Source organism: Misgurnus anguillicaudatus, chromosome 4, assembly GCF_027580225.2.
Source record: "Misgurnus anguillicaudatus chromosome 4, ASM2758022v2, whole genome shotgun sequence".
Taxonomy (NCBI): domain Eukaryota; kingdom Metazoa; phylum Chordata; class Actinopteri; order Cypriniformes; family Cobitidae; genus Misgurnus; species Misgurnus anguillicaudatus.
Window position 1 is genome coordinate 10,863,990 of NC_073340.2, and position 13,031 is coordinate 10,877,020.

At 39.6% G+C, this 13,031-nt stretch overlaps 1 protein-coding gene across 2 annotated transcripts in view; it reads right to left on the minus strand.

The window, feature by feature from the left end:
* mpp2b (MAGUK p55 scaffold protein 2b) overlaps nt 1-13,031 on the minus strand; it is a 61,586-nt gene that overhangs the window by 7,811 nt on the left and 40,744 nt on the right. Inside the window, exons 4-10 of one of the 2 annotated variants that reach the window (XM_073866669.1) lie at nt 12,642-12,794; nt 12,390-12,545; nt 11,949-12,176; nt 5,951-6,082; nt 5,645-5,747; nt 3,622-3,675; nt 3,084-3,245 (exon numbers count right to left, since the gene is read on the minus strand). In XM_073866669.1, coding sequence (XP_073722770.1) covers nt 3,084-3,245; nt 3,622-3,675; nt 5,645-5,747; nt 5,951-6,082; nt 11,949-12,176; nt 12,390-12,545; nt 12,642-12,794 — 988 coding nt within the window. Of the gene's footprint in view, nt 1-3,083; nt 3,246-3,621; nt 3,691-5,644; nt 5,748-5,950; nt 6,083-11,948; nt 12,177-12,389; nt 12,546-12,641; nt 12,795-13,031 lie in introns of both variants that reach the window. The other variant, XM_073866668.1, reaches the window with a different exon arrangement.

Here is a 13,031-nt window from a genome sequence, read left to right on the forward strand (position 1 = left end):
TCCCCCAGGTGTACGCACTCATACTGTACTTTTTTCGATCCGAGTCCGGGCGCGCTTTCGTCATTAAAATGCGATTGTTTTGAAAAAAGCAGGAAGTAAAGCTCTCTCTTAACACTGGAACCCACCGGAATGATAAGTCTGTGTTTTTTATTCGGAGTCGTTTGGTGCGCGATTACAGACAGCCTTCTCACATGTCATCATATTGCTTAGTTGATCTGTCACGTGCGCAGCTCGGACATTCACGTAACCCCGCTGCGCGCATCAAAAGGTTTTTAAGGCGGCAGATGAAGGTGAGTGGTCGCGCAGCTGACGTCTTCACCTTTTGAATCGCGCTCAGGCACGAATGCGCTCACACCACAGCCTTCCGCGCCTGAGCCCAAGTGAACCGCGCTCCGGCCCACCTCTGCAACGTGGCGCGATTAACCATTAACGTTACTGCCCGGGCGCGAAACAGAGCGATCACACTTGTCAAACAAACCAGGCTTTGGGGGTCAAACGCGCCCGAGCGCGGTTTGGATTGGATAGTGTGAGTGCGCCCTAAGCCTCTTCCTGGGTTAGTGACATCACAAACCCCAAAATGTACATACATTTTCCCTGCCCCCGGGAACACGCAGAAAAGGGGGCTTTTTGAAAGAGCCAATCACAAATCACTGGGACAGCCAACCAATCTGAGCATATTGTGTATTTCTGAGGGAGGGGTTTCATAGACTAAACTATGAGGATGAAAACAGCGGTGCAGAATTAAGGTAAAATATATAAGAAATTATGTTTTTTTTTAAACAAAGCATAAACACAAGTTAAAGTGCACCCCATTAACACAATCAAATGTAAAAAAAACTGATTTAACCCCCCACTTTAAAAATGAAAATTGTGTCATTATTTACTCACCCTGTATATTTTTCTTTGTTTTACTGCACACAAAGCAAGATATTTTCAGCAATGCTTGTAACCAAACAGTTTACAGAGCAACATTGACTTTTAATATTATTTTCCTACTATGGGTGTTAGTGGTGATCCTGTTTTCTGCTTGATTACAAAATATTTTCCTGTGCGTTCAGCAGAACAAAGAATGTTTTAAACAACTTGAGGGTAAGTAAATGATGAAAGAATTTTCATTTTTGGGTAAACTATCACTTTAAAATAGTTAAAAGGACACTCCATTTTTTTATATTCTCATTTTTCAGCTCCTCTACTAATTATATTTCACAGTGCCAGAAAATAGTCCCCTTAGTAACTTTCAATAGCAGGGGACTACTTTCGGGCACTGTGTAATATCATTGCGCCTCCTGCAGCCATGTTAAAGTTACATCCTTGATTATTACGCCAGAATGAAAGTATAGTTCCTAGCCATATCTGCCTAGAAAATCGCAACTTTTAATTGTCTGTCGGTCTTAGTACACGATATAACTACAGAAGAGTCAAGTTTTAAATAGGAAAATATAGAAACACTTTGGTTGTTTTTTAGCGCGATGCTAATGGTCTAATCAGATTCGGTGGATTATGCTGGGCTATGCTAAAAGTGCTAGCGCCAGACCCGGAGATCGGCTGAATGGATTCCAAAATGGTAAAAATCAAATTAACTCTAGGGGAGCTGGAAAATGAGCATATTTTCAAAAAAAGTGGAGTGTCCCTTTAAAGGGGGGTCTAATGCTGCGTTCAGACCAGCTGTGGTAGAGGCGCCAAGCGCGAGTGATTTCAATGTTAAGTCAATGTAAAGACGCGCGTCTAGAGGTCTCGTGGCGCGAATGAGGCGTTAAGCGCGACGCGCTACATGTGAATCCGCCTCATTCGCGCGTCTAGTTCGCGTGATTGCCGCAAATTAAGCGTTGCCACGGAAACGCACGAGTAGAAAATTAGAATTTTGGTGGAACAAAATGCGCCGTGTTAACCAACCAAGAGCTTGCTCTAGTAGTGACGTGATTACAGGAAGCGAGCAGAGTCGCAGAAGCCTATGGAAGGCCCGTGGTGCACCTCCAGTATAACGTGTTTTTCAGAAACTCGGTAGAGCTGATCTGTCATTTATAAATCTGATAAAACTAAAGACTCTTCTGAGATATGAAGTAATGTAATACTGATGTAATACTACTCTATAGGTACTCAAGATTAACATGAGATGAGCAGAAACAGCGTGTTTTATGTGAGCTTTAACCTATGATGTGAGTTTGATCTTTTTTGTTAGACCAATGTGGAGAATGTTTGTAAGAAAAGTGACATTAAAGGACAAGTTTGGTATTTTACACTTAAAGCCCTGTTTTCAGATTGTTTATGATGAAATAGAACGGTTTTGACTGAAATTTGGACATATGATGCTGGCCCGAGATTTTTCGGTTTCTGTATCACCCCACACCTTTACAATGGCTGTATAGGTGCACTAGAACAATCTATCTTAAAATGCATTAAACTTTCGTCTACAAAGACGTGAAACCCACCGAGTGGCCAGGGGTGTTCACTGATATGCTCACACAAAAATCGCTGCAAAAGACGCATTCCAACAGGTTTTATCGTAGTTTTTGTCCAACTCCATTGACTTGTATTAGATGTGCTGTGAGGTACGGTATTACTCCGCCGCCGGGAACTTTGTTTGTATTCTTGCAATTGGCAAAGGCGGATTATCGCCACCAACTGGGCTGGAGTGTCTATTATTCAAGCTCTCAACGGAAGAATATACGGGTGTGAGGCGTTTGGAAAAATAGGTCCACAAGTTAACAACGAATGCTAAAACACCTGTTGGAAAGCATCTTTTGCAGCGATTTTTGTGTTAGCATATCAGTGAACACCCCTGACCACTCGCTGAGTTTCACGTCTTTGTAAACGAAAGTTTATTGCATTTTAGGAAGGATTGTTCCTGTGCACCTACACAGCCACCGTAAAGGTGGGAGGCGAAACAACAAACACCCGAAAATTCTCGGGGCAGCCAAAATCTGTCAAAACCGTTCCATTTCACCACAAACAATCCGAAAACAGGGCTTTAAGTGTAAAATACAGAACTTGTCCTTTAATGATGAAGTAATTCACCTTCAGGTGGAAAGTTTTGACTACAGTAAAAAATGATAAATTGGATACAAATCTATAAATGCACTTACAGGGAGTTGTGGTTCCATAACGTTGAGGGTCTGACACAAGCAGTTTATTCTTTAAGCTGCGACGGCCCACACCCTGCGCTCCGATCAGAACCATCGTCTTCCTGCGGAACGGAGGAACTTTGGCCACTTCCTCGTAGATCCTCAACTCATGACGATCAAACTCTGATATGATAAAAGATCTCATCTTTCTTTAGTCTGATACAGTCATCATCCACAAAAACGGCTTTGTCAGTTCCAATTCAAGAGTAAAATTTGTCTATGTTATGGCAGGTACCACCAGTTTTCTTCTCCAAATAGGTTTTTTATTGAACATTTTATAAACTTGGTTGGAAGATCTTTGTTGAGAAGGAACTGAGCTACACACTTTACTTGACATGTTCACACACACAACTGTTATTTTAATAGTGTCAAATCACTGTAAAAACCAAAATCAGTACACAAACTGACAACAACACTCACAACAACAGAGATTATAAGCATGACACATGCGTATCATTAAGCACTGACGTGACAGACACACAGAGCAGTCAGTGTTTACCAGCGTTCTTGGTGGTCAAGTACATCATCTTCTTCTTCTTTTTACCACCCATCCCTGCACACAGAGGCCCTGCGGACATCAGCACACATCCTGATAGTATACACATACAGCGTGACTCCTTTATACAGCAGGAGTCAAACGCGCTTCGATCTATTAAACCTCAATGAACCCCGGTCACAATCATTAAACCTTTGGGTTCATATAAGTTGATTTTTTAATACAATGGTGATTTTGCCTTTATTGTTCTTCAGTTCAGTTTAATAATAATGTAGTGTTAGATTTATAGGTGTGGTCTTTTGTAACTGTAGTCACATCCCATAGACCCGTATGTTAAAATGGCCAACTTTACGACAGAAATAAATGTTTACAGCCTGGTACAAAAAAGGGGTTTTGGTCTATATAGCTAATTTTGCCCTTCATGACAACTGTGAAGGGGTATATTTTTTGTAACTCATTCATTTGAATTATATAAAGCTTTAAAGTTGCATAATTAAGGGCGTGGCCACTTGAGTGACAGGAGGATTGCAGCTGCTGTCACTACCATCGAGCTAGGTGGGCATGGTTTTAGCACCCAGACATCTCTGCTCCACCCACATTCTGCATCTTTGCCCATTTTTGGTTATCCGGAAGTGACACGCGTGATGCGTTGCCATTATAGAGACAGAGCACAGTTATGCTAATTTGAAAACCACGCCCACCAGGGGGGACAATCCAACCGTCTCCATAGAAACAGAGCGCAGTTATGCAAATTTGAAAACCACGCCCACCGGGGGGGAACGCAATCCAACCGTCTCCATTGACTTTGTATTGGGAGATGCCGCCTCCTTGTCATTTCTGGCTTATAACAAAAAAACTGAATAATGCCTAAAAGCTGCTGTGTGACAAGATGTACAGCTAACAAGCCAAAGAACCCAGAAATACGTTTTTATAAGCTGTCGAGCCATAAAACCCAGTCTTTAAGGAGAATAAAGTGGATCGCCGACTACGTTTCCCTCTAGTGGACGCAGTTCTACTAATAGGAGTACTATGAAAAGTTGCCTGTATCCATTTTTGTGTCTTTGAACGCTCGTTTTTTGGGGTCGACAGCTTATAAAAACTTATTTACAGATTAAACTTAAAAACAGATTAATAACTAAAAGCTGAAGTGTGACAAGGTGTACATCTAACAATAAAAAAAAAAACAAATACGTTTTTATAAGCTTTCGACTTCAAAAAACGAGCGTTTAAAGACACAGAAATGGAAACAGGCAACCCCCCACAGCACTCCCACCAGTAAAACTGCGTCCAATAGGGGCAAACGCAGTCGGCGATCCACTTTATTTTCCTTAAAGACTGGGTTTTACGGCTCGACAGCTTATAAAAACTTATTTCTGGGTTCTTTGGCTTGTTGGCTGTGCGTGTTGTCGCACATCAGCTTTTGGGCATTGTTCGGTTTTTTGTTATAAGCCAGAAATGACAAGGAGGCGTCCTCTCGCAATACAAAGTCAATGGAGACGGTTGGATTGCTTTCCCCCCGGTGGTCGTGGTTTTTAAGGTTATGATGTGTTGCCCTCTGTCTCTATGGCAAGGGCTGGCTCCGCCCACTTTGGCCTTCAAAAATGCTCTTCAGAAACCTACGGGTGACGTCACGGACACTACATCCATGTTTTATACAGTCTATGGATATTACATATTTTAGAAATTCAATATGTATTACATATGAAAGTAAATATAATTTCATCCATCATATATAAGATATTAGCCACTGGTTATTAAAAAAATGCTTATATAGATAACAGCTAAAATAAAAATATCCACTTTATGGAATTACAAAGCACTATTTCTTAATATATTTAAATGTCCAATAAATACTGCCTGAATCCACTGTTGCAATAAATGAAAAACATTACAGGAACACTTTACAATAAGATTCATTAGTTAACATTAGTAATAATTGATAACTATGTGTTAAACCTAATATTTACACAGAACTTAGTTTTGAATTATGAGCTGCTATAAGTTTGATCTGTGTGCTGTGTTTTACCTGTGCTAGTGAGCTCCAGGTCTCTCTTGACAAATGCTTTTCTCTTTTCTTCAAGCAGCTGACTGGGGATCAGACCAGCACTGCCCCCTACCAGATGACAAGCCTACAGATGAGATCAGACTCAACATCAACCTCCAAAACAGAGTTGAAAGCGTTAAACAATCTAACAAATAATGCACCTTATGTCATACACACCCTCAGTTTTATACAGAAAATGAGTTTGGATCAAAGCAAGTGTGAGTAAACTTTTTAATTAAAGAACATGTCTGACAGTTTACACGCGCGCGCGTGCACACACACACACACCTGCCACCAGTTTGGGTCTTCCTGATTGAAGATCTGAAGGATGTCCCCACTGCTGAATTTGAGTCCAGCTTCTTTACAGGGGATGAGGTTGTCATGAGTGGGGTCATAATCAAAGTGACACTTTACAAATGCCTACAGAGAGACAAGGAAAAACAGAGGTCATCGGTAAAGATAAATTTAAGCTTGTACTGTATGTACAAAGTGGGAGGATTGCATTTTAACATTTACAATTTACATATACGGATTCAGTAGACGCTTACAGTAAGTGCATAAAACTAGTAAATTTTTACATCCATATTTTGGTAATCAAACCCATAACATTTGTGTTGCTAATTCAACACTGCCAAGTGAGCTACAAGAACATAAACATAACTTTGATACATAAACTACATTAAAAATACATAAAAAGGATCATGCTAATAATAATTTCGATAACATTGTTTTTTAAAGGCTGATGTGGAAGCACAACATGTACCATAGGCTATATTATAGCAGTGAGGGTTTAATGGGTTTTAAAGGGCACCACAAAATCCATTTTTGGACATAAATGTGTTTTGGCAGTGTGTGAACACAACCACCATACAATGAAAATCCACACAGTCCTTTTTAATCCCCATTAAACCAAAGCAGTCTCATTAGACAAGCCCCTTTAAAACTCTTGTTAATGTGACGTGACACTAATGAAGCCCCGCCCACTACCACATATTGACAGTCCTGCATTTACCATAGTTTCACCCTCAGCAAGTTGTATGCTATTGGCTATATCTCAATAGTTGGATACTATTGTCTCTGACTGTATTGACAGGAATCAAATCTAGCAAAAAAGTATCTAATAAGTACACTCCAGAAGAAGAAACTCATGACACACAATGATTCCAGAGTAAATTGTGATGTAGCAGTCTCAACAATACACTCGTTTTGCCCTGGACAACGCTAACATATTCCCGTTATAAAACATTTTCAAACGCATTATTTTCGCAAATTACAGAAATTAAGGGGGATGTATAGCTTGTGGACAGCATGCTAATTGCTAGAGGCTAGCAAGGCTCGTTGGAAAAGCCGGGTCGGTAAAGCCCGGTCTTGGTTAGTTTGGCAAAACACTTTTAGGTTGGCAAAACACTATTACCTAGTAAGTTCATGTAGAATTGTTAAATAAAGCAGTTAAATATTTCGTTTAACTTTCAAAAAGTACGGTAGCTACTAGCTGGTCACTGGCTTTGCAGGAGAAACCACGCTGCAAACTAACTAGCATAGTGGTTAGCCACCTCGTCATTTTCAATGGCAAATGACTGCTAAACTGCATGAACGTCTGGTAATAGAATATAATATCACCTACAATCTGAGGACTATTTACATCGTAACACACTTTATATGAAACACTTTAGGTTCCGATAAACATGCATTAAAACTTTGTTTTTAAAAGTAGGCGGGAGTATAATCCATAGAGACAGAGCGCAGTTATGCAAATTTGAAAACCACGCCCACCGAGGGGGAAAGCGATCCAACCGTCTCCATTGACTTTGTATTGCGAGAAGCCGCCTCCTTGTCATTTCTGGCTTATAACAAAAAACTGAATAATGCCTAAAAGCTGCTGTGTGACAATATGTACAGCTAACAAGCCAAAGAACACAGAAATACGTTTTTATAAGCTGTCGAGCCGTAAAACCCAGTCTTTAAGGAGAATAAAGTGGATTGCCGACTACGTTTCCCCCTAGTGGACGCAGTTCTACTAATAGAAGTACTATGAAAAGTTGTCTGTATCCATTTTTGTGTCTTTAAACGCTCGTTTTTTGGGGTCGACAGCTTATTTTTTTCCAAGTTTGTATGCATGTGAAAGCACCAGAGACACAAAAGAACACCACAAAACCCAGAAAAAGTGAGTTTTTCATAATATGGGCACTTTAAGCAAACATAAAGCAAATCTACTCACTTCCAACTTGTGAATATAATTTGAATTCACATACATTCAGTTTTACCTTAACTCTTTCCCTGCCAATGACGAGTTTTTACGGCAATCCATATTTCCGCTTTTATTCACTATGTGGCGCTCTTATCCAACTTATAAAACACTGAAGCATCAATGGATCCAAAAGTAGTTAAAACTCTATGTATGTTTTGATCATCGCCCCGAATCTGATCTCTAACAAAAGTCCTTTACAAAAAATGCAATTATCTCAGTTTTTGTTGAAAATTTTGTATTTTTAAAGGAACTTGAGAGGTGATAAAAAAGAACAAATGAAGATAGAAGGAAACGTTTTTATTTAAAAGCAGAAGGTCTGTTGTTTAATTTGATATATTGTATGTTTATATTTTTAAAGAAGAATTTTTTTGAAAGGCATTCAACTTTTGTGAAAATCATAAAAATGCTGATGCTGGCTGACAACATATTTTAAATGCTGCAGGGGAAAGATTTAAAGGCAGGGTCCATAATCTCTGAAAGCCAATGTTGACATTTGAAATCACCTAAACAAACACGCCCCTACCCCAATACAATCTGGACCTTCTGTTGATAGACCCGCCCCACACATACGCAACCCAGGCAACGATGTCGGTTAGTAGACACAACCAACCCAGTCTCACCCCATGGCGTCAATATTTGACGACACTTGACCATGCGTCAATATGTTGACGCGGAGGGTATACCTTTTGCGTCATTTTTTGACGAACTGGGGACTTCAATATTAAGTCCGTTGCATTCTCTTTCCTATTTTCTTACCATTTTCTACCATTTCGGTTTGGGGTTAGATTTACATAATGACATCCCTACCCAAACCTAACCCTAACCCCAATGCCAGGCGACAACTGTTTAATTTCGCGTACCTAATAGTATTGAAGTCCCCAGTTCGTCAAAAAATGACGCGAAAGGTATACCCTCCGCGTCAACATATTGACGCATGGTCAAGTGTCGTCAAATATTGACGCCATGGGTGTGAGACCGTGTTAACACAACCCTTACTGCTGATTGGCTACACGTGTGTTTTGGTAGTCGGCCCGACTCTCTTTTCCAAAGCGTTTTACTCCGCCTTTAAAGACATTTAAGGGATAGTTCACCCAAAATAAAAATTCTGTCACCATTTACTCACTCTCAAGTTGTTACAAATCTGCATTGATATAGGAAGATATTTTGAGCAATGTTTGCTACTATGGGAGTCAATTGTGCTCCTATTTACTGCTTGATTACAAATCTTCCTTTCTTATCAGCAAAACAAAGAAATGTATACATGTTAGTAAAAACTTGAGAGTCAGTAAATAATGGCAGAATTTTTATTTTTGTGTGAACTATCCCTTAAATCTTTGATTACTCATCAATAATAATATTAAAGGGTAAGATTACCAGCAAAACTTTTCTGAAGAAAGTCGTGCAGATTTGGAAGAACATGGAGGGTAAATAACGGCAAAAGTTTTATTTGAGTAAACTATCCTTTTAGAAGAAAGTGTGTGTGTGTGAGAGAGAGAGAGAGAGAGAGTGCCAATCCTGTTGTCATGGCAACATGAGTCACCTGCCCTGCAGTGGAATGTTGCTGTTAGGTGTTGTAGCACCAACACATGAAAAATATGTCTAAATTACATCATTAAAATAGCTGACACATACACACCAACATCAATAACAAACATCCACACACAACCTCCTAATCCAACACAACATCGCTCCAAGCAAACACATGCCAACAATATTAGCTACCACAACAAACATCACAACAGTACTCCAAACTATATTAGTAAAAACTACACTGTGATATCCAGTCTCATGTTGACAAGCCAGATACTGAAAGCTGTTTGCTTATTTTAGAAACGCATGAAGTCACAGATGGGACCCTCTGAATATGACAGTACCCAGAGAGAGGAACACGCTTACTTCTCAGTCTTTCTTTAAAAAAAACCTCACTAGCATTCCCTCATTAATGCTCGTCTGTCTGCCAGCAGCAAAGATGGCAAAACCAAAAAAAACTTGAGGAATGTTAAGCGTGGGTAATAACAGTGGCAAGTCATAGCTGAAAAATTCGAAGTGCGGACTTGCAGATTGGTGCAGAGCGCTTTGGCATGGCTCACTAATCTCCCAGCATGCTTTAGTAGGGAGACAGGTGCCAAAACCTATCAGTGCCAAAATGATAATCATAATAATAATTTAGATAGTTTAGAAAAACATGAAAGATTTGCAGTTTTTTTAAACGCTGATGTGGATGCACATAACATGGTAGCAGGTTAAATGCATTTACGCTAATACAATTAAAAAAATTAATTCATGCAATGTTCACTTGAGAAATGCTTCTGTATAGCGCAAAAGGTCATGGGTTTGAACCAAGGGAACACACATACTGATAAAAAGGCATACCTTGCAATGCACTTTAAAGGATTAGTTCATTTTCTTTAAAAAATCCAGATTATTTCACTCACCACTATGTCATCCAAGATGTTTTATGTCTTTTTTGTTCAGTCGAGAATAAATTTTTTTTTTTTGAGGAAAACATTCTAGGATTTTTCTCATTTTAATGGATTTTAATGGACCCCAACACTTAACACTTAACTCAACACTTAACAGTTTTTTTCAATGGCAGTTTCAAAGGACTCTAAACGATCCCAAATGAGGCATAAGGGTCTTATCTAGCAAAACGATTGTCATTTTTGACAAGAAAAAAAAATGCACTTTTAAACCACAACTTCTCGTCCATCTGTGGTCCTATGAGGCGCCAGCTCGATCTAACGTAATACTTCATAACTTCAAGAGGTCAATGATGACATATGCGAAACTACGCCCCAGTGTTTACAAGTGTGGAGAAAGAGGACCTTTACGACCTTGTTGTATGTTGAATGATATTAATTAATGTCTTTGTGTCAGTTTATTGTTTAAAATTGTCTGCAAATGTGCGTTTCATTTATGTAACACGTGACTTTCCACAGCATTACGCAATTACATGAGGTCGCACTGCCGCGTCACAGGACTGGAGATAGACAAGAAGTTGTGGTTTAAAAGTGCATTTTTTTTCTTGTCAAAAATGACAATCATTTCGCTAGATAAGACCCTTATGCCTCGTTTGAGTCCTTTGAAACTGCCATTTAAACAGCATTAAAACTGTTAAGTGTTGGGGTCCATTAAAGTCCATTAAAATGAGAAAAAACCTGGAATGTTTTCCTCAAAAAACACAAAACATCAACATTTTGAATGACATGGTGGTGAGTAAATTATCTGGATTTTTTTAAGAAAATGGACTCATCTTTTAAGTTCCTTGGGACACAAGCATCTGCCAAATGCATAAATGTAAATGTGAAAGTAAAAAAAACCTTTCAAAGCAAATGTAGTATCTATTGACAAGACAGTAGCTGCGTTTCCGTCGCAGAATTGCGCAAAACTTTAGCATTTTTTTCTAAATGTAGACAAAACACTATTGCAAAATGACGACGGTCCCATTAACGGATGATATGCGACTAAAACGTAGTTTTTCTCTCACGATAAGTCATTCCAAACCTCACGTTGACTGATTATTTTTAACCGAATGAGACATAAGAATATTATCCAAACATTAATGCTAAGGAAAGCCCCTTATACTTAGGAGCTGCAACGAATAGGTGTTTCTTAAAAATAATAGTAAATTATTTTAAATCAAAAGTGATTTAGGAGTGTTATCCAAACAGTATTGCCAAGAAAAACCTCTTATACTTGGAAACAGACACATATTGAAGTGTTTCTGGGAGGTTTTAGCACATACCGCATCATCTTCAAATAATAATTCTGTGAATAACTTGCATCAGGTGACCTGAAAATGCGAATAAACTTTCCATTGCAGCTTGGCAAAATACACCTTTTCCAAATTGCCATGCGAGTGTAAAACCTTTTTTGGCCATATATGGGTGTTTTTGCTAAATTGATGTGTTTCTGTATTTTCAATTTGCAATTTCAATTTGCGCAATTTCAAGGGTAATGGCAACCCAGCTTGTGTTAGCCTGTGAATACCAGTGTTTCGTCAACATCTATCTATTGCAAATATCTATGTGTGCCCACCTGCCGTGGTGTGTGTGGTTCTTGATAACTGGGGAGGATTTTGAGGACCACACTGCCACTGGACTCCTTCAGCATGTTCTGAAGTACTTTCGGGTCACTCCCCACCTCTTTACCGTTCACCTCTTTGATGATGTCACCCACGTGCAGCAGCCCCTGCTGGTCAATCATGCCCCCGTGCAGAATCCGAGCGATCACCAGCTCTCCTCCCTCCACCCGGAACGTCACACCCTAAAAGAGAAAACACACACATAAAAGAAAACATGTTATGAAACATGATTTTGGCACAGATATGCCCCTTAAAAGATTTCCAAGTCCTGCTGACAAATTATCCACAATAACAATGACACCTCATTTAAATATTGTATTTCGGTTTATTTCATGTCATCTTTTCTCAGTGCATAACAGCAAATGGCAACATCATCATAGCACAAAAGATCTCACCAGGTGCTCTCCGGAGACTTTGCGGATTCCCACCATTCTGATGGCGTCAGGGGGGACAGGCTGATTGTTGAGGGCGGGGTCCATAAATGCACAGGGACTGGGGGGCGGAGTCTCAAAGCTTTTGGATGCTACAGAGTCATGCGTTTCAAGTAAAGACTGTGAAGAGAATGCAGATATTTGTCTACGTTTGATTCTTTCAGTGAGAAAAACACCTTTCAATATAATTTATGCTATTCTTTTTATGTTTCGTACCTGAAAGTGTGGCTCTTTGAGGATGTAGAGAAGCTCTTGGGCGGCCGGACTGTGAGGTGTGAGAGGTGTGAGGTCTCTCAGGATATCCTGCACCAACTCCACATTATTGTCCCTCACTGCTTCTAGCTTTGGCTCTTCAAAGTGCTCACGAGACTAAACATACACACACACCAAATGAATAATGATCACATTTCTTTATGTTCCTGATATTGAATTATCATGAATACACTTTTTGGCTAGTATGTATCATTTTAAATGTAGTCTAATTAAGGAATAACTGACGAAGGGAAGCTGAATTATTTGAAAAAATGCACATCCGAGGTGGTTATGCAGCCGGGATGCGAAGCAGAGCATTGCGGTAGGGTTGTGCCGATAGTATCGTGTATGGAC